Here is a 26,915-nt window from a genome sequence, read left to right as displayed (position 1 = left end):
GTTGTGAGTGGGATTCCCCACCTCAGGGCAAGGTCAGGGTTGGCCAGCGTAGTTCAATGTTGGCGGCTGAGAAAGCTGTGTTCACTGCCCATCCCCCACACTCACAAGAGGAGTGTTTCTGCTTGCGCGGCTGCCGTTAGGAGAGAGAGACAGACAGAGAGGGGGTGGGTAGGGAGAGGGCGTGGAATTAGTGAGAGGGTGCATTAGTCTCGTTCAGGCAAGGTTTTCCCTCCTACAATTCTGAGCTAATATTAATTTTAGGCCCAACTGAATTTTGATATTTAGAACATGCTAACATGACCAGATTGTAGCTGATATGTGTGACTATCTTATTAATTGTTTTCACTTCCTCATTCATTCTTGCGACCTCATCCCATAGTATGCGCTCCGCAGTTCGCACACGATGACACATCGACACTGGTGAAATGCTACCCCCTCAGTCCTTGCCCAGAGCAGGAGTCTTTCAACCAAACGATATTCATTGAACGTGGATACATCATAATGAAACAATGTATTTAATAGTAATTATTATTCAGACTTCCAAATCATGAAACATAATCACTCAATCATCAGGTGCCTGCTTGGCCTGTCGCATGTTGAATTGTTCAAAAACTGTCGATAGAACGGAACAAAGAAATGATGCATGTTTTGAGAATAGTAACATTTAAAACCCAAACATCACTTTACAAATGCAACCATTCTTGTGCCCGTATGCAATGTAAAACTGAACGAATCCACTCCGTGTTCCCACTGAGCTCCAATCCGTACTTTACTTCTGTCTGTACGGCTCAGTAAAATGGCTGTATCTCGCGGAGCCTCGTGCTGGTTCGCTCCGTTCCTTGCGTCTACTCTCGCCCAGTAATAGAACCCCCAGAATATATGTCTGTTTATGCATCCTTGAGGTGTATTATTACGTGTACAATTATTTTCACATCGGAATCAGGAGACAACCGGATTCGGTCCGGTGAAAGGGGTGGGAATGAGTCGGGACAAGGATAAATGGTTATAAACAATTATTTATATTCAATGCTAGCGTTTGATTGTGACTGACTCGCCGAGAGAGGGGGGTATTATGGCCGCTCAGGTCGCCAGCGCCGCCACTCTCAACACAAGCCCGCCTTCCGAACTAAAGAAGCCGGATCGAGACCCAAATGAGGATTCTATACTGGGGGAAAAGCAGCAGGAAAACAAGCAGTCGGGATTAGAGCGCGGATCTCCGGGCCGGGGGGATCTGCAGGACGGGGCCGATGTTGGAAATGCAGGGGGAGGAGGGGAACCAGAGATGAAGAACGGGAACGGGAACCCGTCCAGGACTATTAATAATCAGAATGATTCCATCGGATCCGAGGGGAATAACCATCCCGGGATGGTACACCACCATGGGTCCGGTTTTCCTCCACCTTCTTATGGATACAGTCAACACTACGGCCGGGCCCCTTTTCATCAACATGGCGGACAACAAAGCCCTGGCATGGCAGCTGCTGCAGGTCCAGCCGTGCAGTCGAGCAATATGATGGACCCATATCAACCCAATTCGCACGACCATGGCTTTTCTAACCACCAGTTTAACAATTACAATCCATTCCCGAACAGAACTCCCTATTCTGGCCAAGGATACGGCATGAACCCCTCGCGTAATACCCAGGCTCCGGCTGCTGGGGGACAGCCAGCTAACGTTAAGCAGCAACCAGCAGGAGGACCCACAGCAATGGCTGCATCTTACAACAATCAGAGATATAATATGGGGAATCCACAGCCAACGTCTACCCCAACCCTCAACCAGCTCCTAACCTCTCCAAGCACCACGCGGGTATATCCAAATTACCCATCTAGTGAATATAGTAATCAGGAAGGAGCTAGTAAGGGACCAACAGACACGGGCAGTAGCGGTCAGTATGGAGGGGGGAATCCGGGTTGGCAACAAAGGACCCATCATCCGCCGCCTATGAGCCCTGGAAGTACAGGGCAACCCCTAGGTAGAAGCCAGGTAAAGGCCCATGTTCCACCGAATCTTTATTACTGTACATTTGGTGTAATCTTATGTATGTAGTTCACAACGTAGCAGGCCAGCCATTGTTGCGAGCCAGTTCGCTTGCAAAGACACTCTAAAATGGCTGCCTCTCGTTTTTCCAACACCACCTCATTAAACAGTATTTATTTAGTTTGTATGAATTCTATCACTTTCAAGCGTCTCTTCTTCGGCAATCCTCCTTATGAGATTGAACTTCGAACGTTCAGAGAATGGAGGCCCGAATCTTGAAAGAGGTGAAAAAGCTCTTAAGGCCTATATTCATTACTCAGACTTGTTTTCTCGGCAGGACGGTATATAACGTAATTAAACAGTTATTCCTTAATAGGTTATTTCTTATCGTTTGCACTGCTAACGTCAGTCGTTTTGGAATACAGTTTAATGTTTATGAATAGACTATACATTTTTATGTCCACAAGTCTGTTTTGATCATTATGGAAATTGTGAAGTCAATGGACAACATTTGCAAGCCCAGAACACTGATGTTGCCTAGACTCAAGTGTACACGTGTGTTTGAAACTGATTTTAAGTGGACTGTACTAATAACTAAATTATGTAAAATGTTACATTTTAATCAACACACACTGGCCTATTTATTTATGAGTGTCATTTGGTGCCTCTGTTGTCAGGAACTGCTTCCACCACTGCATTCTGCTTGTAAACATTGGCTTAGTGATTTGAGTGACTGAGTGCAGGTTGCTTTGCTCTGGGATTTGAATTGTGGAGGTAAAAATCCTGCTGTCAAACCCAGTAGACAGTTGGTCTTGGTTTGACATGCTAGCTGAGATCTGATTGGCTCCTCATCCTGTGCTCTTGGCCATTTATAATTGCATATGCTGTAAAGCAAACAAAAAAAATCCTGATAAGTGCACTCCTCCACACTGCACAAATCCATGAGAGCTCATACTTAACACATTTTTGACAATTTCTCTAAATTACTACTTTGCAATCATCTGTTTCCCACACGTATGACATGCCTGTTTGCACTATTCCACATGCATTCTATAATAAGGAGAGATGGTCAGAGTTTGGCCCATTGATCAAGTTAATCACATTTAACTTTTGTCAATCCAGTTTGATATTGTGTGCCACTTTAAAAAAAAAAAGAAGTTTTTTACATTCTATAGTCTAACCCATACCTGTTGAATTTCTAGATTCATAAACAAAACCGCAACCACGACCAACATGGCAAATAGAAGAGTTTACGGAACTTTGTAGCCTACACGTATAAGTTAGTAACCGTATTTGCACCATCCTATAAAGAAAGGCAGATGAAAATGGCTATAGTATCTTGACCCTCATTGTTAAGCATCCACTATCTCCTCTCATTTTGGATCAAAGTAAAATGGCAAGGTAAATCACTCAAGTTAATAATGTATTATTACAGTCCTTTTAAATAGTTTTTGTATCTGCACCATGCATTTATGAGCTACAAATCTGAAACGAAGGAATTTCTCTTAGTGGTTGAGATGTGTACACTAGATGCCAGATGAGCAATCCATCACAAAAATAGGACCCTAGGACCAAGTTTGGGAAACCCTTATGTAGGCTACAACAAGAACTTGCTGCAGTACCTGAGAACAATATTTGGAGCAATCATATTTGGGCGTGACCACTTTAAATATCATGGAAAGCTGAGGTCGTCAGAGCAGTTTTATCTACGCATGAATATCGCCCAGAACTAACCAACTGTCAGGAAATTATATATATATACATGCTTCGAGACTACAGTGTGGCCTATCTGATGGATGCCCGGCTGTCTTTGGTTACATGCCATAACTCACTAGCATATTAAAGCAGTAATACTCACTCACCTTTTACTTCTCCCTAACAAACTTCTACCTGACAATGTTTTGTTCATCAATAGGATCTTTGTTAGGTTGGTAATGCATGCCAATGTTAACATGTTAGGGAGACATCATCCACTATGTCCCGTTTGATGGGTTCATCTATCAATGACATACAGATGTATTCCTGTGTTGACACTGCATAGCGAGGTGAACATGAGCCGTGTGTGTGGCATGAGTAGCTGCTGTATCTCATGTGCCACTCTGTCTCTGTGTGTGACTAAGAATTCCTTCTAACCCCCTTGGCCAATCACAGAGACCGTCCAGCCGCCTCTCCCCGCCTAGGGAGTCTCCACTCTGTCGTATGCAGATTAGCCATGTGCTGCTTTTATTTATTTCAATTAATTATCTGGAAGCTGGGAAATGTCAAGAAACGCTTTTTGCCCTCCATTTCTAAAGGCCTTTGTTTAGCAGTGACGTGCCAGAGCTGTCTCAAGTCTCAGAGCAGTGTGCATTGACAATGGTACAGATAAAGAATCCAAGCCCATAAGAATCGACTGTGGTAAATGAATGCTTATGTTTTCATTAGCTTGTCCATTTGTTGTTATTAATGTTGTTATCGACATGGAATCTTTTGACGACCCTTGTTTAGGTTGTTTTGAGTTGAGCAAGTTAAACTGATAGGCCTAAGGGTAGCGATTTACATAGAGTAAAATTAAAATGTTGAGGAGATGGAGGCCTAGAGATTTAAGAAAACTTTCTCCATTGAGACGATACCTGACTCATAGTTGTGTTCGGATCATAACAGAGAACAGTGAGTAGGCTACTTTTCCCTCCATTTATGTCATTCATTCAGAGCCAGAATTGCCCCCCCGAACCAAACAGAAGCACAGCTGGGATGTGTTTATTTAAGATTGGGCAGACTGCCCTCCATTTGAGATGAGCGATATATACATACACATACATACAGACAGTTGAAGTCGGAAGTTTACATACACCGTAGCCAAATACATTTAAACTCAGTTTTTCACAATTCCTGACATTTAATCCTAGTAAAAATTCTGTTTTAGGTCGGTTAGGATCACCACTTTATTTTAAGAATGTGAAATGTCAGAATAATAGTAGAGAGAATGATTTATTTCACCTTTTATTTCTTTCATCACATTTCCAGTGGGTCAGAAGTTTACACTCAATTAGTATTTGATAGCATTGCCTTTTAAATTGTTTAACTTGGGTCAAATGTTTCGGGTAGGCTTCCACATGCTTCCCACAATAAGTTGGGTGAATTTTGCCCCATGCCTCCTGACAGAGCTGGTGTAACTGAGTCAGGTTTGTAGGCCTCCTTGCTCGCACACACTTTTTCAGTTCTGCCCACACATTTTCTATAGGATTGAGGTCAGGACTTTGTGATGGCCACTCCAATACCTTGACTTTGTTGTCTTTAAGCCATTTTGCCACAACTTTGTAAGTATGCTTGGGGTCATTGTCCATTTGGAAGACCCATTTGCAACCAAGCTTTAACTTCCTGACTGATGTCTTGAGATGTTGCTTCAATATATCCACATCATTTTCTTTCCTCATGATGCCATCTATTTTGTGAAGTGCACCAGTCCCTCCTGCAGCAAAGCACCCCCACAACATGATGCTGCCACCCCCGTGCTTCACGGTTGAGATGGTGTTCTTCGGCTTGCAAGCGTCCCCCCTTTTCCTCCAAACATAACGATGGTCATTAGGGCCAAACGGTTCCATTTTTGTTTCATCAGACCAGAGGACATTTCTCCAAAAAGTACAATCTTTGTCCCCATGTGCAGTTGCATACCGTAGTCTGGCTTTTTTATGACGGTTTTGGAGCAGTGGCTTCTTCCTTGCTGAGTGGCCTTTCGGGTTATGTCGATATAGGACTCGTTTTACTGTGGATATAGATACTTTTGTACCGGTTTCCTCCAGCATCTTCACAAGGTCGTTTGCTGTTGTTCTGGGATTGATTTGCACTTTTCGCACAAGTACGTTCATCTCTAGGAGACAGAACGTGTCTCCTTCCTGAGCGGTATGGCGGCTGCATGGTCCCATAGTGTTTATACTTGCGTACTATTTTTTGTACAGATGAATGTGGAACCTTCAGGCGTTTGGAAATTGCTTCCAAGGATGAACCAGAATTGTGGAGGTCTACAATTTATTTTCTGAGGTCTTGGCTGATTTCTTTTGATTTTCCCATGATGTCAAGCAAAGAGGCACTGAGTTTGAAGGTAGGCCTTGAAATACATCCAAAGGTACACGTCCAATTGACTCAAATTATGTCAATTAGCCTATCAGAAGCTTCTAAAGCCATGACATAATTTTCTGGAATTTTCCACGCTGTTTAAAGGCGCAGTCAACATAGTGTATGTACATTTCTGACCTGCTGGAATTCTGATACAGTGAAATAATCTGTCTGTAAACAATTGTTGGAAAAATGACTTGTGTCATGCACAAAGTAGATGTCCTAACCGACTTGCCAAAACTATAGTTTGTTAACAAGAAATTGGAGTGATTGACAAACAAGTTTTAATGACTCCAACCTAAGTGCATGTAAACTTCCGACTTCAACTATATATATATATATATATATATATATATATATATAATATATATATATAGCGCTCCATAACTATTGCACAAAAAAGGTTAATGACCGTGGGAAAAATGTTATAAATAAAACTCCCCTCGTTCCCTTTGCTCTTGTAATGCTTTCATGTGTTCTATGGACTTGCCTTCTGTCATATTTTTTATTTTTTTGCCTGTCAGGATGGGAAAATGCGTCCCTATAGCTCTTGCTGTGTTGGGAAGCTTGAAATGTGTGAGTTGGCTTGCATGAGAGACCCCTGCTAGATAATTAAAGTGCTTATAAACTATAGTGTAGTCATCTGCCCGTATCCAAGTATTTTGTGATCTATGGTACATCCTGTCACCCGCACCTCTCATAATTTTTTATAGTGTTCATGTTATGAAGTGTTGTTCATGTATTTGATCTTCTGCTCCACAGCCACCAGGTGCAATGGATCCGATGGCTAAAATGAGAGGCCAGCCGTACGAGGGGGGCAGTCCATACTCCCAACAGCCTGGGCAGGGGCCTCCCCCAGGAGCCCAGCAGGGTCATGCATACCCGGGCCAAGGCTACGGTCCACTTAGCTCCCAGAGATACCCGGTGGCCATTCAGGGCCGCACCCCTGGGGCTATGGGAGGCATGCACTACGGGCAGCAGGTCAGTGGTGTCATCAAGCTGACTTATTCTTACATTCTCTCACACCGAAATCAGCCATCCTTCTCTTCACACACTACTATATGGCTTGCTTGTCATATGCCTACCCATTTGCTTGATTTCTAACTTTGGTATGTATTTGTGTGTAGATGCAATCTTATGGACAGCAGGGACCAGGAGGCTATGGGCCTCAGGGCCAAGGGCCCTACTACAGCCAACAGGGCCAGGCTTCACACCCAGGCCAGCAGCAAGGGCCCTACCCCCAGGCACCTCCGGGACAGCAGGGTGGTCAGACACCCTACCCTCAGCAGTCCCACCCTTCCCAGACGTCATCCTCACATGCCCAGGGTGGGCCGCCCTATCCGCAGCCCCATATGCCCCCCCAGTCCCAGGGCCCGCAGCCAGGTCCATCCCAAGGGACCCCGCTGTCTCAGCCTCCCTACTCCCAGGGCCCGGCCCAGGCTCAGACCCAGTCTGGTCAGCCTCCTTACACCCAGCAGCAGGGGCCTCCCAGCCAGCCACCACAGCAGGCCAGCTCCCAGGTCCCAGCAGGGTCGCAGCCCCAGCTTAGCTATCCACCCACGCAGGGCCCACAGCAGCTCCCCACACAGCAGCAGCAACCCCAGACACCCGCTCAACCCCCTCAGCAACCACCAGGTCACAGCCAGCATCCACAGGTCCAGCCTGCATCCTACTCCCAGAATCCTCCACAGCAACAACAGCAGCAACAACAACAGTCACAGCAGTCACCTTACCAACGCTTCCCTCCTCCACCACAGCAGGTACAACTGAATTTGGTGTGTGTGTGCGTGCACGCGCGCGCAATTGATGTTTTATGATTGAGGTACCTTTGATATCGTCATAGTACGTGCAGTACCGGTTGCCATACTTGCTCAGCAGATGGAAGGCATTGGTATTGTCACTGTGTATTCTCATGTACACATCTATGTGAATGCTCTTCAATACTGATTGTCTCGTTCTCTCCCCCAGGAGATATCCCAGGACTCGTTCAGTTCCCAGTCTAGCGCCCCTCCCTCCAACCAGCCTAAAAGTGGCTCGGAGGACGTCAGCGTACAAGGCCGGCCGTCCAGCCTACCCGTGAGTCCTCACCCAACCTGTGCAAAGGTATACTATACGTCTATAAATCAAATTATTACATTGTTCTGAAATCATAATGCATTGAAACATGTTTGCGTGATTCCATGTGACCCATTTTAGTCTTAAAAAGAGTCAAACCGGTGGGTGTGGTGTTGTGGTTAATTAATGCTACCCATGTTTATTTTGTATGGCATTTGAGTGTGTGTGTGTGTCTGTAGATGTCATTGGGCATGCATAGCGAACTTGCAGAAATGTTGTGTGGCAGTCTGGGAGATGAATATTAGTAAATTTGAGCAGAGCTCGGGCCTGGATAAAAACGAGAGCGAAAGCGAAGGTATCAGATTGTATAAAATTTACATGGCAGGGTTGCTCCGTGCTGAGTCGGCACACATCCACCGTAACCATGACAACCCCCTGCTCTAATATGCTATCTCTTTTCCTCGACAAGATCAATAACCATAACTGTGTGTGTCACATGTCTCCAAACCTAGTAGAAAGTGTGCTGCCATGCTTTCCAAGACTGAGGAGATTAAATTGTGCTTGCATCCTGTATGTGCTTCTGTTGTGCTAGTAGACAGAGCTACAGGAAGTGCATGGAGTCGTTATCAAGACATCTCACTGCTAACTGTACAGTCAGCTAATGGCTGTCATGTCGATTCTATCAGGCCGGCGTTTTTATACAGCGTCTCCTCACCATAGGTCCCGTTCTCTCCTGTCTTGTGTGTCTGCAGGATCTCTCAGGCTCCATCGATGACCTTCGCACTGGCACGGATGGCGCTCTGAGTCCTGGCGTGAGCACTTCAGGTGTGTCAAGCAGCCAGGGCGAGCAGAGCAACCTGGCCCAGTCGCCATTCTCGCCCCACACCTCTCCCCATCTGCCAGGCATCCGAGGGCCCTCGCCGTCGCCCGCCGGCTCCCCTGCCAGTGCCACCACCTCCCGCACGGGACCCCTCTCACCCGCCACAATGCCAGGTGAACACACGTACACGAGTGCGCACACATACATGGGTTTTTCTGACATGTACTAGGACACATGCAATTTGTTATACATATACATGATGACAACAAAATGACCATAGATTGAAACAGTGGAGCTACTGCAGTCAATAATCTTTTAAAATGATAGTTTTAAAAGGTGCTTGGCTGCAGTAGCTCCACTGTTTCAATCTATGGTCATTTTGTTGGATTAACTTAAGTGTCCCTTAAATATTGTTGTTTAGGGACCCAGATGCCCCCTAGACCATCGAGTGTACAGTCTGACGGGAGTCTGCACCCCGCCATGAGCCAGTCTCCCATGACCCAGGACAGAGGTGAGTTCACCCTAACTGAGAATCCCCTCACACAGTACTACCCCGCTCTGCAGGGATCACTGACAGTGTTCTGTTTTAATGAAACTTAGGCTGCACTTTCTTTTATGGTACCTGGTACTTACCAGCAAATTGTGCGGTAACAATAGGTACTTTCTGGTACTTCAAATAATATTACATGTAATTGCCATTTTACCATGTACGTTGTAAGTAAATACTGGCAAATTTATGTACCGAAGCCTTCTGATGTGTCTTAGGAGAGATTTCCAGTGTTTTGTTGGAGGATTAACATCTCTTTCACTCTCTCTTCTCTGACCCTGCCAGGGTTTATGCAGAGAAACCCCCAGATGCCCCCCTACGGCTCACCACAGTCTGCCTCTCCCCTGTCACCCCGACAGTCCTCTGGAGGCCAGGTGCACCCTGGGATGGGACCTTATCAGCAGCAGAACAACTCCATGGGGGGCTACGGACCTCAGGGTGGGCAGTATGGCCCACAAGGTGAGTTCTGTGGGTTACACTGTGCAACAAAGGGAAGGGGCTGGTGGCAAAATATCAACATTTGGTGCACTTTAAAAATAACAACTCAGTTGATATACCAAATAGACTTTTAATCATTTTGATCTTTAACATTTTGGTTATCCTCTGACTGACAATGTATAAATGCTTCCCACTTTATTATCTCACCATCCTGTCAAGTTGCTTCGTGTTTGTTCCTCCAGCCAAATCAATGGAATATGTATTTTTGCCTCATAGGAATTCCCTCCTATCAGCTCATCCCTCCCTTTCTGAGCCTAGCGCAGCTATTTTTAGCCATGGAGAACAGTCAGCTGACATAGCAGAGCCCCCCCTGTCAGTAGAGCTGCCACTGTGATGGCAGGCTCATAGCTCAGTGTGCACAAATCCACTGCCAGCTCAGTATAGTGCCTTGCACAACTTCAACAGACATTAGCAGTCATGTACACATTTCACAATAGAACCCCAAGTTGATTAAAGATTTAGTTTGTTGTTTTGCGCATATAACTAGTCTTCCCAATGTCACCCGGGCAGTGTTTATTTAAATTTTTTAACATACATTTTTTACACACATTGTTTTTGTCCATTCTACTACAGGTTATCCCCGGCAACCTGGATACAACAACATGCCCAATGCCAACTACCCAGGCATGGGTAACCCCATGAACCCTGGCCCTGGCAACCCCATGTCTGGGCAAGGGGGGCTGCCGTATGCAGGCATCCCCCCTGGTAGAATGCCTCCGGGCCAGGTGGGAGTGCGTCCCTATGGCCCCAACATGGGGCCCAACATGCCACCCAACATGGGTAACATGCCACCTCAGGTGGGCTCAGGGATGTGCCCTCCCCCCGGCCTCAACCGGAAGGCCCAGGAGGCTGCAGCTGTAGTCATGCAACACGCTGCTACCAACTCCATACACAGCAGGTACGCTATACTCTTTACTAAACCATATTACACATGTACAGTGCATTCGGAAAGTATTCAGAGCCCTTGACTTTTTCCACATTTTGTTACGTTACAGCCTTACATGCTGACCAGACAGCTCGCTCGCGTCCATGTTGATTTTGACACGCAGGTTGAAATATCAAAACTAACTCTGAACCAACAATATTCATTTGGGGACAGGTCGAAAAGGATAAAAATTAGTCCTGGGCTATAAACATTGGGTTGTTATTTTACCTGAAATGCACAAGGTCCTCTACTCTGACAATTAATCCACAGATAAAAGGGTAAACCAAGGTTTTTTTCTAGTAATCTCTCCTCCTTCAGGCTTCTTCTTTGGACTTTATATGGTGGTTGGCAACCAACTTTAAGGTGCATTACCATTACCAACTGGACTGGAGTGTGGACCTCAGTTCATCTTTCAATCACCCATGTGGGTATATGCTCCTATAAACCAATGAGGAGATGGGAGAGGCAGGACTTGCAGTGCGTCACAAATAGAACCAAGTTCTATTTTAGTGTCTGGCTATGCAGACGCTCGCGCAGTCTGGATGCAATGATTGAATAACATGTATATGTATATTAATTTTGCAACGCTCGCACATGCGACGCGGGCGGTGTGGACAGCATGTTTTTCTAAAATGGATTAAATTGTTTTTCCCCCCTAATCAAGCTACACACAATACCCCATAATGACAAAGCAAAAACGTTTTTTTTTTAGAAATGTTTGATTATTTATTACAAATAAGAACTGAAATATTACATTTACATAAGTACTCAGACCCTCTACTCAGTACTTTGTTGAAGCACCTTCGGCAGCGATTACAGCCTCGAGTTCTTAGGTATGACGCTACAAGCTTGGCATACCTGTATTTGGGGAGTTTCTCCCATTCTCTGCAGATCCTCTCAAGCTCTGTTGGTTGGATGGGGTGCGTCGCTGCATAGCTAGTTTTAGGTTCTGCCAGAGATGTTCGATCGGGTTCAAGTCCGGGCTCTGGCTGAGCCACTCCAGGACATTCAGAGACTTGTGCCGAAGCCCCTCCTGCGTTGTCTTGGCTGTGTGCTTAGTTGTTGTCCTGTTGGAAGATAAACCTTCGCCCCCGGTCTGAGGTCCTGAGCCCTCTGGAGCAGGTTTTCATCAAGGATCTATCTGTACTTTGCTCTGTTCATCTTTCCCTCGATCCTGACTAGCCTCCCAGTCCCTGCCACTGAAAAACATCCCCATAGCATGATGCTACCACCACCAGGTTTCCTCCAGATGTGACGCTTGGCATTCAGGCCAAAGAGTTCAATCTTTGTTTCATCAGACCAGAGAATCTTGTTTCTCATGGTCTGAGAGTCATTTAGGTGCCTTTTGGCAAACTCCAAGCAGACTGCCATGCCTTTTACTGAGGAGTGTCTTCTGTCTGGCCACTGTACCATAAAGGCCTGATTGGTGGAGTTCTGCAGAGATGGTTGTCCTTCTGGAAGGTTCTCCCATCTTCAGAGGAACTCTGGAGCTCTATCAGAGTGAGCATCGGGTTCTTGGTCACCTCCCTGACCAAGGCCCTTCTCCCTCGATTTTTCAGTTTGGCCGGGCTGCAAGATTTAGGAATAGTCTTTGTGGTTCCAAACTTCTTTCATTTAAGAATGATGGAGGCCACTGTGTTCTTGGAGACCTTCAATGCTGCAGACTTTTTTTTGGTACCCTTCACCAGATCTGTGCCTCGACACAATCCTGTCTCTGAGCTATACGGACAATTCCTTTGACCTCGTGGCTTGGTTTTTGCTTTGACATGCACTGTCAACTGTGGGACCTTACATAGACAGGTGTGTACCTCCACCCAATATGTTATTTTTATAATCATTGTTAATGTGTTGAGTATGTGATATCTGGTCCTAACTAGTAGATTTTCCTGTACGTTGAAGGTCCTGTAAAGGCAGTGAGAGGAGGAGTGATTAGAGCAGCAGGAAATAAAGAACAGAGGAGAAAGCAGATGAGTTGAAGACAGACTCACTGAGAGGTAGACAGGCAGACGAGATGTTCTCCAGCCCCTGTCACTACGAGGAATACCTGACTCTCACATTACATCCAAACACATTAAAAGCATTGGAAAGTTCAGATGCAGATTCAGCATATTTTCTCTCTCTTTAGGCTTTACAGTCTTCACAGTTGTACAAAGTCACTAGACATGTTTGTATCAAGAACAAGGAATTCCCCCTTGCAATGGCACTCATAACAGTCTTGCTTATTTAGTGATATTATTGCATAACTGATTTTTTTTCAGCAGGAGAGGAATGTTTTTCACTCTGAAATCATGCTACATGCTAAAAGTGTGGTTGTCCCTCATCGTTCAGGATGCCTGGCTACCCCAACATGCCCCCTGGCATGATGGGCCCTGGCGCCCCCTATGGCCCTCCCATGAACAACATGCCTGGCATGATGAACGCGCAGGGCGGCTCGCCTTTCCCTATGGGGCCCAACATGGCCAATAACTCCAGTGGTGAGTACTGTTGTCCAATACTGTTGCTCCATGGTGCCCCAGGTATTTCTGATATGGCAGGATGACTTTGGTTGGGACAGTGGTCAGTGGCATAGGTTTGCTTTGGGGTGGCCAGTAAGTAAGGCCTGATGCAATTTGTCTGCAGTGTTTTCACAATAGACCTTTTTCTCATCTGAAAGTTCTAGCATAGACGGATGAGTTTTCCAAAACAAATATTGTTTTAGTGCAGTCGTTGTTAATCTAAGTCACACTTGAGGAAAGTTTTTGCATTGGTTTCACCAGAGCATTTCCTATCCTGTTTGAAGATAACGTTGGTCAATGAACAATGGCCACGGTATGAATAAGTTCTATAGGGGAATCTTTGTTAGTCTGTAATGCTCTGAAATTAGAATACAAAAAATGTCAGCTGCCTCTGGTCGTTCAGCACTTGTTTTTCCTGATCCCGAGAATTGTTGTTCAAAAGCTGTTGAACAGTGCTCAACCCCACAATGTACCCTTGTACCTAGGTTTGGCCCCAAGTCCAGAGTTTGGTATGGATGGGAAAATGAACCAGGGCCAGAAGATGAACAACAAAGTGGACGGAACACCGAAAGCGGAACCGACTAAATCCAAGGTGATAAGATAATGTCTTTGTCTGTCCACTTGGGACAATTTTGTTTAGGGCTTGTGTGTACGTTAAAAGAAACTACGTTATAAACCATATTGTTTGTAAACTGTTAACACACATGTTACCATCATACTTTTGACTTTATTCCGTGGTTATTACAGTTGCCAATGAGCTAGCTACTAAAGGGAAATAAGACCAATGGGTTTATAACCCAACCCTTTCCCTCATGACGGCTCTCTCTTGCCCCCTTCCAGAAGTCGAGCTCTTCCACGACAACCAACGAGAAGATCACCCGTCTGTACGAGCTGGGCCCCGAGCTCGAGAGGAAGATGTGGGTGGACCGCTACCTGGGCTTTATCGAGGAAAAAGCCATGGGCATGACCAACCTGCCTGCTGTGGGCCGCAAGCCCCTAGACCTCTTCAGACTCTACGTCTCGGTCAAGGAGATTGGAGGCTTCGCACAGGTCAGTGTAGGTTTGTGCTGTACTATGCATGCATGCACTGTAGTGTGTTTGATCTATTTATTTCCCTATTGAGGTGCCCTCTTGGCCAGGTTTCCCTTTATAAAAGAGGTCTTCTGACCTCAATGGGAATTCCTGGATAAATATACACAACCGTTAGAAATGTCCTTGTTTTTGAAAGAAAAGCCCATTTTTGGGGTATTAAAATAACATCAAATTGATCAGAAGTACAGTGTAGACATTGTTAATGACTATTGTAGCTGGAAACGGCAGATTTTTTAAAATCAAATATCTACATAGGCGTACAGAGGCCCATTATCAGCAACCATCACTCCTGTGTTCCAATGGCACGTTGTTAGCTAATCCAAGTTTAGAATTTTAAAAGGCTAATTGATCATTAGAAAACCCTTTTGCAATTATGTTAGTACAGCTGAAAACTGTTGTACTGATTAAAGAAGCAATAAAACTGGCCTTCTTTAGACTAGTTGAGTATCTGGAGCATTAGATTTTGTGGGTTCGATTACAGGCTCAAAATGGCTAGAAACAAATAACTTTCTTCTGAAACTTGTCAGCCTATTCTCGTTCTGAGAAATGAAGGCTATTCCATGCGGGAAATTGCCAAGAAACTGAAGATATCTTACAACGCTGTGTACTACTCCCTTCACAGAACAGCGCAAACTGGCTCTAACCAGAATAGAAAGAGGAGTGGGAGGCCCTGGTGCATAACTGAGCAAGAGGAAAAGTACATTAGTGTCTAGTTTGAGAAACAGACGCTTTACAAGTCCTCAACTGGCAGCTTCATTAAATAGTACCTGCAAAACACCAGTCTCAACGTCAGTGAAGATGCGACTCCGGGATGCAAAGAAAAAGCCATATCTCAGACTGGCCAATAAAAATAAAAGATTAAGACGGGCAAAATAACAGACACTGGACAGAGGAACTCTGCCTAGAAGGCCAGCATCCTGAAGTCGCCTCTTCACTGTTGACGTTGAGACTGGTGTTTTGCAGGTACTATTTAATGAAGCTGCCAATTGAGGACTTGTTTGAGAAACAGCCGCCTCACTAGACACTAATGTACTTGTCCTCTTGCTCAGTTGTGCACCAGGGCCTCCCACTCGTCTTTCTATTCTGGTTAGAACCAGTTTGCGCTGTTGTGTGAAGGGAGTAGTACACAGCGTTGTAAGAGATCTTCAGTTTCTTGGCAATTTCTCGCATGGAATAGCCTTCATTTTTCAGAACAAGAATAAACTGACGAGATTTAGAAGAAAGTTATTTGTTTCTAGCCATTTTGAGCCTGTAATCGAATCCACACATGCTGATGCTCCATATACTCAACTAGTCTAAAGAAGGCCAGTTCTTTAATCAGAACAGTTTTCAGCTGTGCTAACATAATTACAAAAGGGTTTTCTAATGATCAATTAGCCTTTTAAAATGATATACTTGGATTAGCTAACACAACGTGCCATTGGAACACAGGAGTGATGGTTGCTAATAATAGGCTTCTGTACGCCTATGTAGATACTCCATAAAGAATCTGCCGTTTCCAGCTACAATAGTCATTTACAACATTTACAATGTCTACAATGTATTTCTGATCAATTTGATGTTATTTTAATGGACAAAAAATGTGCTTTTCTTTAAAAGACAAGGACATTTCTAAGTGACCACAAACTTTTGAACGGTAGTGTAGGTTCAATAAATAAGTATAACGCATGCACAAACACACCTTAGAACACGTATAAACACACCATGCACAATCTCTTGGTTATTATTTGTTCATCCCCTTCTCTCTGGTCCCTGTTTTAATTTCCCTATCTTCATGCTCTATGTCCAGGTGAACAAGAACAAGAAGTGGCGTGAGCTGTCCACCAACCTGAACGTTGGCACGTCAAGCAGCGCCGCCAGCTCCCTGAAGAAGCAGTACATCCAGTGTCTGTACGCCTTCGAGTGCAAGATCGAACGCGGGGAGGACCCCCCTCCTGAGATCATCACTGACAACAAGAAGGCCAACCAGGCGAAGGTCCAGCCACCCTCCCCAGGTCAGTGCAGACGGTTATCCACACTATGCTGGGTCGTAATTATTAGGCATCAAACGTTAGAAAACGGACTGAAACTGGTTGGGACCAACTGATCTTGTCCCATATGAAACGCTCATTTTCGTTGTAAAAATGTTTTAATTTTTTTGTTTTGTTGTGAAGTTAATGTATTTGATTTGAACAGGGAGTCCCATTGAGACCGAGATCTCTTTCACAAGGGAGCCCTGCATACGCATAATTTACAAAATACAATATAAAAATATATTTATGTCATAAATCACATTCATCAGGAAAGAGGTTCCCAATCAACATTTTGAACTGCCTGAGAGGCACCAGAACATCCAGTTGTAGGGAACACTGTAGATTGTTCCATACATGGGGTGCAAAGAAAATAAACAGAGATTTACCTAACTCTGAGGAGACTGAAGAGATTTCCAGAGTTAGCCATCCTTGAGATAGGGTATTTTTGTAAGAGAACTTTAGAAATCAAAATAAAGCAATAAATCGACCTACTTGAATTCAGAGGACCAGCTTACTATCTGGTAAAGAATGCAGTGACGTGTACTGAACCTGACGCCATAATAACAACTAAGTGCACTATGTTAAATGTATCTAACGACTTTAATGAAGTGGCAGCTGCATTCATAAAGATAATGTCGCCACAGTCTAGTATTGGTAGAAATGTCGATTGAATGACCTGTATAATTAAGCAATAAGGCGTGGTATATGGCCAATATACCACGGTTAAGGGCTGTTCTTAGCCACGACGCAACGCGTAGCCTTAGTATATTGGCCATATAGCACAAACCCCTAAGGTGCCTTATTGATATTATAAACTGGTTACCAATGTAATTAGACCAGTAAATAGTAATTATTGTCATACCTGTGGTATATAGTTTGACATACCACGGCTTACAGACAATCAGCATCCAAGGGCTCGAACCACCCGATGAAAGTCAACTCTAATTGAAATGTCCCTCTTTTTTTTCCCCGGTAGCTGGATCCGGTTCTCTCCAGGGCCCTCAGACCCCACAGTCCACCAGCAGCTCCATGGCCGAGGGCAGCGACCTCAAGCCCCCCACACCTGCCTCCACCCCACACCCCACCCAGATGCCACCCGGGGCCAGGTGAGTCGCAGCGCTTCAATCTCATCCTCTTTGAGTTATCAATTGCATTCAGGAGATTCAATTCTTCAATTGGACGTTTAATTTACTTATTGAATTTAAATGGAATTCACCCCAACTCTGCTATCCGCTTTGATAAACCCCTATTTACTCACTAAACGTCCCTCTATCTTTTAGGAGCAATGTGGCGCTGCAGGACCCATTTGCTGACGGTAGTGACCCTACTTTCCCCAGAAGGAACTCCATGACCTCTAACTCTGGCTACCAGTCTGGCATGAGCACCCCAGAGATGCCAGGTCGCATGGGTCCAGGGCCCTATGAGGGTCCAGGGCCTAACAAAGACCCCTTTGGTGCCATGCGGAAAGGTGGGTAGAAGAGGTTACAAGAAAGATCCCTAGAAACTGATGGTGCTGGGAAGCTTGGTCCCTTGCTGACGGAGTGTGTATTTATTTCCAGTTGGGGAGCAGTTCTTGCCTGCCAGTCAGGGTCCTAACAGTGGGATGGCTGAGCAGCAACAGTTTAACCGTGGGCCTCCACCGGGTGCTATGGGGAACATGTCGATGGCTCAGAGACAGCAGTATGGACCAGGCCCTTACGGACAAGGCTACGAGAGGAGGTAAGACCCTACACACGCTTATAAGCCGTAGAAATATAATTACTGGAAAGGACATTCAAATCAATGTGTCTACGATGGGTGGACTGGCGGCCATATTGAGTTAATTCTATAGACGCCATCATGACTGTGTAGCAGTGTGCTCATATCCTTTTTTTAATGGAAATAATTTGTACTAAGTGTGGTCAACCAACATTGTCCTATATGGTGGTGTTTACCAGGCCAGAGCAGGGGATGGGCCCAGAGGGAAGCATGGGATCTGGTGCACCGCAGCCAAACCTGATGCCCGCTAACGCCGACACGGGGATGTACTCGCCAAACCGCTACCCATCACAGCAGCAGCCACGGTCAGTTCAGCACCCCTCTATCTCAGGCGATGTCTGGTGCAGACAGACACCATGCACTGACTGTCCCAGCATTTATAGTCCTGCAATATTGTAAAGATGGGGTTGTTTTTCACAATGAGGGTTTATTGGCACACTAGCGGTATACTGTTTCAATATTAGGCACTTGGCTTATGTGGAATGTCTTGCTGATGTGTTGTGGTTGTTTACAGGAACGATTCCTATGGTAATCAATATCCTGGCCATGGTACTCCCCCTGGTGGTTCCTATCCCAATCAACAGCCAGGAATGTACCCACAGCAACAACAGGTGATGGCTCCAACTCACTGTGTATGCACTGGAAGTGTGACGTCATTGTAAAGTGGTAACCAGTAGCAATGTGTTATTACCCCAAAAAGTAGTACTTACTGTATAGATGAGTAATAGCCATAGGGGGAAAGTAATAGTCATCAACATTCATCTGATGCAATGTAATGGCACCGCCTACCTAAACGTCTTTGCTCTGTGCAGAACTACAAGCGTCCCGTGGAAGGGGGCTACCCACCAGCGAAGAGACACGAGGGGGAGATGTACAGCGGGCCCTTCAGTGCAGGGCTGCAGCAGCAACAACCGCAGCAGCCAGGGGCGACCTCTGCACCCCCTGCTGGTCAGCCAGAGATGTACCAACCACAGTACAGCAGCGGCTCCTTCCCCGGCACTGACCGCCGCCTGCCTGGTCCCCAGGGCCAGTTCCCCTTCCCCTTCAACAGAGAGCGCATGCAGGCCACCACTGGGCCCAACGCCCAGCCCTCCATGCCCCCTCAGATGATGCAGCCAAGCCCTGACGGCCCCCAGGGTGGCGTGTGGCAGGGCCGCGGGGAGATGAACTATCCTGGCAATTACCCCAACCGGCAAGGTGGCCCCCCAGGGGGCTCAGCCCAGGGACCCGGACACCCCGGCATGAACCGCGGTTCGGAGGAAATCATGTCATCGGAGCAGCGCATGAACCACGAGGCCCAATGGGGGCCAGGTCAGATGGGCCCTCGGCAGCCCCCCTACGTCCCTGGAGGGACGGGCCCGCCCATGACCCGCACCCTGCAGTCCAACTACCAATCCGCTCAGGCCATGCAGAACCACATTCCACAGGTGTCCAGTCCCTCCCCCATGCCCCGCGGTGGCCCCATGGAGAGCCGGACGTCGCCCAGTAAATCTCCCTACATGCACAGTGGCGTCAAGATGCAAAAGGCAGGGCCCCCGGTCCCTGCCTCTCACATAGTGTCCCAGTCTGTGCAGTCCCCTCTGATCCGTAGAGACATGCCCTTTCCCCCAGGCTCAGTGGAGGCCACCCACCCTGTCCTAAAACCACGCCGACGCCTCACCACGAAAGATATTGGTATGGCTATCACAACCCAGAACTCCACCCACAATCACAATATTATTATACATGCAGTATACAGTGTTAACTATTTAGTGATCCCATTTGGACACTACAATGATAGGTTGCTTCAGCTCTCTGAAAGTGTTTGTATTGTGTGGTCTATCAGTACTGTGAAGGTTATCAGCATAAGTTAAAATACTGTATTTGTATATCTCCATAGGGACCCCAGAGGCTTGGAGGGTGATGATGTCCCTCAAGTCTGGACTGTTGGCTGAGAGCACGTGGGCCCTCGACACCATCAACATCCTCCTGTATGACGACAACAGCATCTCCACCTTCAACCTCAATTTGGTGAGCTAACAAGACAGGTAGCCTAGCAGTTAGAGATTTGGGCCAGTAACCAAAAGGTCGCTAGTTCAAATCCCTGAGCAAGGTGCTTAAACCTAATTTTGCCAGACCCTAGCTGTGACCCCACTTTCTGACGGTGTCTTGGGGATAGTCGGATATGCAAAACACTTAACAATTTACACACTTGTACATGTGTGAAATAGGACATATAAGCACCCACGAAATTATTATTACACTGGCCACAATGTGGGATAGAGGTTTTCAAAAAAAAACTACATACAATATAGTTACAAAACTACATACAATCTAGAAGTGTAATATTTTCTTATTTAGGGCTTCTTTTGTTTTTACATTTATCCTTTCACAAATTATAAAATTTCACCTATTCCCAAACCCTATTTGCATATTTTCTGTCATGCACATCATATCATACAATACAAACTTTTGATCTTCTACATTTCCTCGTTCTCAGCTGCCTGGCCTGCTGGAGCTGGTGGTGGAGTACTTCCGGCGCTGCCTCATCGAGATCTTCGGCATCCTGCGTGAGTACGAGGTGGGCGACCCCGGCCAGAGGACTCTACTGGACCCTGACACCCTGGACAGAGACTGGAGCTGCACGGAAGATGAGGAATCAGGGGTGGAGGACATAGAGGGAGAGGAGGATGACGACGATGAGGAAGAAGAGGTGGTGGTGCAGCGTTCAAAACAGCCGGCCGGGACGACAATCGAGGGACAGGCTCCGGTGAAGCAAGAGGATGAGCAGGAGTCGTGCTCAGAACGGGACACTCTGAAAGAGAAGGACACTGAAGATGAGGAGAAGAGCTTCTCTAACTTTGAGCAGCCCAGCTCTTCATCGGACCCCCCTGCCCTGGGCCCGGCTACCCCCCAGGAGAGACCCAAACAGGCAAGCAAGTTCGACAAGCTCCCCCTGAAGATGGTACGGAAGAAGGACCCGTTTCCAGCAGGCAGGGCAAGCCAGAGAGGAAAAGTGCAGGAGTTCGACAGTGGGCTGCTCCACTGGAGCGCCGGCGGGGGAGACAGCACAGAACACATCCAGACCCACTTTGAGAGGAGGGAGGAATTTCTGGTCCCACGAGAACGAGTGCTGGTCGTCCCAACAGCCAAAAGGAAAAGGCTAGGAACAGAGATGGTGGGGGACAAGGACAATGCTACTCCCACAGAGAAAGACAAGCAGAAAGGTGGGGGAGATCAGAGGCCCTCCCAGCCATCATCCACAGAGAAGGCCTCAACAACAACCGACACCTCAGCCGACGGTAAGGAGGGAAAGTCCGAGCACTCGGAAGCTGAGACAGAGGAAACGTCACAGACGGAAGAGCCCCAGAGCCAGCAGGAGAACGACAAACCGAGTGGCCCTCCTCGTCAACAAGTCCCCCAGCGTGTGGTGGAGGACGAGCCTCACAGCAAGGACGAGGGCCCACTGCTTACACTGGCCAACTGGCAGGACGCTCTAGCCCGCCGCTGCGTCTGCGTCTCCAACATCGTGCGCAGCCTCTCCTTCGTGCCTGGCAACGACCAGGAGATGTCCAAACACCCTGGCCTCATGCTGCTGCTGGGTCGCCTAGTGCTGCTGCACCACCGCCACCCTGAGAGGAAGCAGGCCCCGCTCACCTACGAGAAGGAGGAGGAGTCAGATGACTGCCTTGGCCAGAGGGACGAATGGTGGTGGGACTGCCTGTCGCTGTTGAGGGAGAACTGCCTGGTCACTCTTGCCAACATCTCTGGCCAGCTGGACCTCTCCATCTACCCCGAGAGCATCTGCCTTCCGCTGCTGGACGGCCTCCTCCACTGGGCCGTGTGCCCTTCGGCTGAGGCCCAAGACCCCTTCCCCACGTTGGGGCCCCACAGCGCAATGTCACCCCAGAGACTGGTCCTGGAGACTCTCAGCAAGCTGAGCATCCAAGACAACAATGTGGACCTGGTCTTGGCCACACCGCCGTTGGGTCGGTTAGAGAAGCTGTATGGGACCTTGGTGCGGCTGGTTGGGGAGAGAAAGGTGGCCGTCTGCAGGGAGATGTCGGTGGTGTTGTTGGCCAACCTGGCCCAGGGAGACAGCATGGCAGCGCGCGCCATTGCCGTGCAGAAGGGAAGCGTGGGTAACCTCCTGGGCTTCTTGGAGGACAGCCTGGCGGCCACCCAGCTACAGCAGAGCCAGAGCTCTCTGCTGCACCTGCAGGGGATGCACTTTGAGCCCACCAGTAATGACATGATGCGGCGGGCGGCCCGGGCCCTGCACGCCTTAGCCAAGGTGGAGGAGAACCACTCAGAGTTCACACTCTATGAGTCACGCCTCCTTGACCTCTCAGTGTCACCTCTCATGAACTCGGTGGTGTCTCACGTTATCTGCGATGTACTCTTTCTGATTGGCCAGTCATGACAGCTGTAGGGAGCTTTGGCTCCACCTCCTCTTGGTTTCGTCCCCCCCTCACCCCCTGGTTACAACCTGGCTTGTATGTGTGTAGGGGGCAGGGAAAGTTCAAGTGACTGTTTTTAATTTATGCAAACCCTTCAGATTCCATTCTCTGAGCCTTCTCTCGCTGTTCTCACTCAAGGAGAAGGGACGTCACAAAGCTGCAGTGGTGGATTTACAAACAAGAGACTCCACAAACTGACACAACTTGTAACATTAATGCCAACTAGATGACATAGAGCGGGAACCCGGGTTTAGGAGTGTTCCACATGTTTGGGGGGGGGGGTGTATTTTTAATAAAGATGAATAAATAGCTGAAAAACAAACTGTAACCAAAGTTGCTGTCTTGTTTACAGTAAGTTTGGGCATAATGTGTGCCCTTGCGCTCTCCTCGAGAGCACAGTGAGTGAGTCAGACTCTGGTCCATGTTTGGAGGTAAAGCAGGCTGAGGAAAAGCCTGATCTGATGGTATAGTGTCTAATTGGATGCTTACCAGTCAGCCTACAACTCAGCTGGCTGTTGAGACACCTTCACTGGGAGGCCTGTGCAGTAGATTGTAGGGCATTTTCTGTACCGTACTGCTCTTGAGTGTCAGGCATTCTGTAAACAAGTTTCATACAGAATAACGTTGACAATGCAGCTCTACTAGAGTTTTAAAAGGTAATTTTAGTTTTGACGTTAAAAGCTAAAAGGCTTTCCCCAAAGTACCGAGAACCTACTACAACACCCTTACCTCCTCTCTTTAGCCCTTGATTGTATGAATTGACCCTTGTAAAATAAATCACCTCTTAGGACTGGTTTTCAATTTAAGATGCAGCTTTGCTGTGGTGTATATATATGATGTTGTACATTACACTTCCTTTCTCTGTCTCTGTCTGTCACTATTCCCACACTTTTTGTTGATGAGGAATGGAAGGTGACCCATGAGTTTGGTTCCTGTCATCCAGTCCCTGCTGATAGACCCTCTCCCCTCTGGCCTCTCACTCCACGGCTCCTTAGTACGGCAGACTCGGATCAAATCTGCTCTCCTGGTACAACAAAAAAACTCTAGATGAAGAAACACACATTTGACAATTCTTTTCTCCAGCGATATGGATATTTGTATTTCAGACTGTAGCTAAAAACATGTAAATTCCTCCTTTTCCCTTTTTTTGGTTCAATGAATATCATTTATTCAGTATGAAATCTTTATACTATATGTTCCACGTGGTAAGAATAAATGTACATTAAATCTTCGTAAGATGTTTGGTTTTGTTCCATTGGACTTGCAGTGTCTTTCTCAGATGTACAATTTTTCTACAATCCCCGGCTGTGTGAATGTACTGGGTGTGCATGTATTTTTATTCCAGCCCAGTACTATAATACTTGGTTCAACTAATCGATAAACTGAATCAGGTTATTATGTTAGTACTGGGCTGGGATAAAATCCTGCACACTTGTGTGCAATCCCCCTTTGTCTCAGCTTCCTTGGTTCTGACTAGTTTCTAGGATTTGAATCAAGACAAACTTGTCCATTGTTGATAAATGATAACTCTATACTTTATATGGTATCATAATTAGTTGATTTATGAAAGGTCATAAGTTATTGTAGAATTTCATTATGCAATAATGATAACTGAACATCATTCAAAGCTAATATTATTCCCCTCTGTTTAACAGCTTGAGACGATCGCTTTTTCACTCAACTTTTATTTTGAAATAGAGAATTCCCCCGGAAGTAACATTTTGCGGACCAACTGGTTCCAACAATATATTGTGAAGGTTTCCAACCTTATGTTCTATGGTTCTGACCTGGCTTCTCTAATCAAAAAGGTAAAGATGTGTAACGTTAAAAAAAAAATAGGCAAAAAATAGGCCGTGTGTAAATGAATGTCAACGTTTTGTCATTTGCCACCGTCTATTTCGAGTGTTTGTAGAGGTTAAATTGTGTTTCCTTCGTTCCATCCACACCAAGCTAGCTCGCGCTAGATATTGCTATGGGTAAGGCTGTTCATAGTAATGACAGATGGACGTGAAGACGGTTCTGCAATTCGCCGCAACCACAAGAGGCTTGTCACTACTAATACAGGTCAGTAATAATTATTATTTATTTACAATAGTTGCTGGTTAACTACAGCATGGCGTCCACAGACTGAAAGACTTGGATGTTAGTCAATTAGAAAAGTATCATTGGTGTGTGCTTATCATCTCATGTTTGCTATGCCTCCCTTTCAGGCTCTCCTAAATGCTGCAATCCCAGATCACGAAGCTGATGCATTCACTCCACGTGCAGAGGAGGAGCCTCTGCTTCTGGACCCTGCAGTGCAATGGTTTCTAGGGGGCCTTTCCCACTGGGATGCAGAGCATTTCCTCTTCATTGCTGAGAGGGGCTACCTGTATGAGCACAACTATGCCTTTTTCCCCCTGTTCCCTGTCATACTGCGGGGGCTTGCAGAGACTATACTACTGCCCCTCAGTGGCTGTCTTACACTGCGTGGACGCCTGCTACTGGCTGTTGCCTTGGGTAACAGCGCCCTCTTCCTGCTGAGTGTGATAGCACTGTATGGACTCGGTCGTGTGGTGCTGCAGGACCGGCGTCTTGCTCTAGTCTCCAGTTTGCTCTACTGTCTCACCCCTGCCAATGTCTTCATGATGGCTGGTTACTCAGAGAGCCTGTTTGCTGCACTGACCTTCGGGGGCCTCTTTCTCCTGGAGAGAGGATACACCCTCCGAGCCTGCCTGGCTTTGAGTATAGCCACTGCTGCACGAGCCAATGGACTTGTGAATGTAGGATTCTTGCTGTATCTGCCCCTGCAACAGGCACTCTACAAGTACTGGGGACTGCGTAAGGACAATAACAGACACAACAAATGCCTCCACTACACCTGGATCATCGCTCGTCTCCTGTTCACGGCTGCATTGGGCACAGCAGTTATTGCCCTCCCCTTCTTGGTCTTCCAGTACTATGGGTACAGGGCGTTCTGTACACCCTCCCTCTCCTTGGAGCAGGTTTCCCCTGCCCTCATCCAGCTTGCTGAGGATAAAGGATACAGGGTCCCTGACGAAAACGCACCCCCACCCCTCTGGTGCCTGCGACCCCTCCCCCTGCTCTACTCTCATATCCAGGATGTGTATTGGGATGTGGGCTTCCTGCGCTACTTCCAGCTTAAGCAGATACCCAACTTCCTGCTGGCGCTGCCCATGGCAACTCTGGGCATGGTGGCAGCCTACATGTACTATAGGGATAACCTAGCCAGGTGTCTGAGACTGGGGCTGTGGGACAGAGGGGCAAACAAACGGCCAGACAAACCCACACCTGGATTTTACAGCCCCAGGGTGTTTTTATATGTGGTGCATGCTACAATGCTCCTGGGATTTGGAACATTCTGCATGCATGTGCAGGTAAGGAACGAATCAGTGGAAAATGTATATGTAAGGGGATTTTAACAGGTCTAGTTGGGGAACAACAATCACAATGTTAAACAAATTGCGTGTTTGAAGATTTTTATGAAGTACAGGCAGCTCATCTAGTCCATTAATGTTCTCTTTTACTGATTTCTCCAGGTTTTGACCCGGTTTCTGTCTTCCTCCTCCCCTGTACCTTTCTGGATCAGTGCCCACCTGCTCTTACTCTACGAGCCTCTCCTTCAGCGAAGGTCACCACCCACATCCAATAAGGGGCAGCAGCGGGGGACACCCAGGACTGTCTTCTTGTACTTACCCCAAAACCCCATTGTTCATCTACTGTCCCACTGGAAGACATGCTCTATCCCCACGCGATGGATTCTAGGGTACTTCATCTCCTATTGGCTTATGGGCCTGGCACTGCACTGTAACTTCTTACCATGGACTTGACCTGACACTTTCTACTGAAGACCTGATGTGTGCACAAAATACTATTTGAGGGCAATAATAATAGCGCTGAAGCGTGTCCATATTTTCTGCCTGCTTCATAAATAGATAGCAACTGGCTACTCACCTCTGTTAGTGTTAGGCAATAAGGTTCAAGCGTTTTATTTGCACTCCATCTCACTTTCAGAAAATTGCTTATTTTAATATCCCCCCCAAAAAATTGGATTGATTTGCAATCCAGCATTGATGCACTGATTATTCCATTCACTTGAAAGTTCCATTGTCTCAAATTGTGCTTTTGAGTGCATGTGTTAATAACATTTCATTGTCTTTTTTGTTTACTAAAGAGATACTGTGTAATAAAGCATCAC

The 26,915-nt window shown here is 46.6% G+C and overlaps 2 protein-coding genes across 2 annotated transcripts; both read left to right on the top strand.

The window, feature by feature from the left end:
* The first annotated feature begins 536 nt into the window (after positions 1 to 536).
* LOC120048253 (AT-rich interactive domain-containing protein 1A-like) lies at positions 537 to 23,940 on the top strand. The gene is made up of 20 exons (XM_038994088.1): positions 537 to 1,987; positions 6,839 to 7,057; positions 7,204 to 7,836; positions 8,045 to 8,179; positions 8,884 to 9,124; positions 9,373 to 9,462; positions 9,784 to 9,957; positions 10,570 to 10,894; positions 13,250 to 13,395; positions 13,902 to 14,008; positions 14,257 to 14,466; positions 16,298 to 16,502; positions 17,497 to 17,626; positions 17,801 to 17,988; positions 18,080 to 18,239; positions 18,458 to 18,583; positions 18,793 to 18,889; positions 19,091 to 19,952; positions 20,158 to 20,288; positions 20,758 to 23,940. The coding sequence occupies exons 1-20, from the start codon at positions 1,073 to 1,075 to the stop codon at positions 22,678 to 22,680; spliced, it is 7,017 nt and encodes a 2,338-aa protein (XP_038850016.1). The 5' UTR covers positions 537 to 1,072; the 3' UTR covers positions 22,681 to 23,940.
* LOC120047102 (GPI mannosyltransferase 2-like) lies at positions 23,637 to 26,915 on the top strand. The gene is made up of 3 exons (XM_038992643.1): positions 23,637 to 23,744; positions 24,928 to 26,094; positions 26,257 to 26,915. The coding sequence occupies exons 1-3, from the start codon at positions 23,637 to 23,639 to the stop codon at positions 26,545 to 26,547; spliced, it is 1,566 nt and encodes a 521-aa protein (XP_038848571.1). The 3' UTR covers positions 26,548 to 26,915.

The sequence above is a fragment of the Salvelinus namaycush genome, chromosome 5 (assembly GCF_016432855.1).
Source record: "Salvelinus namaycush isolate Seneca chromosome 5, SaNama_1.0, whole genome shotgun sequence".
Lineage (NCBI taxonomy): Eukaryota > Metazoa > Chordata > Actinopteri > Salmoniformes > Salmonidae > Salvelinus > Salvelinus namaycush.
Note: the sequence above shows the minus strand (reverse complement) of the source record. Positions and strands in the feature narration are given on the sequence as shown.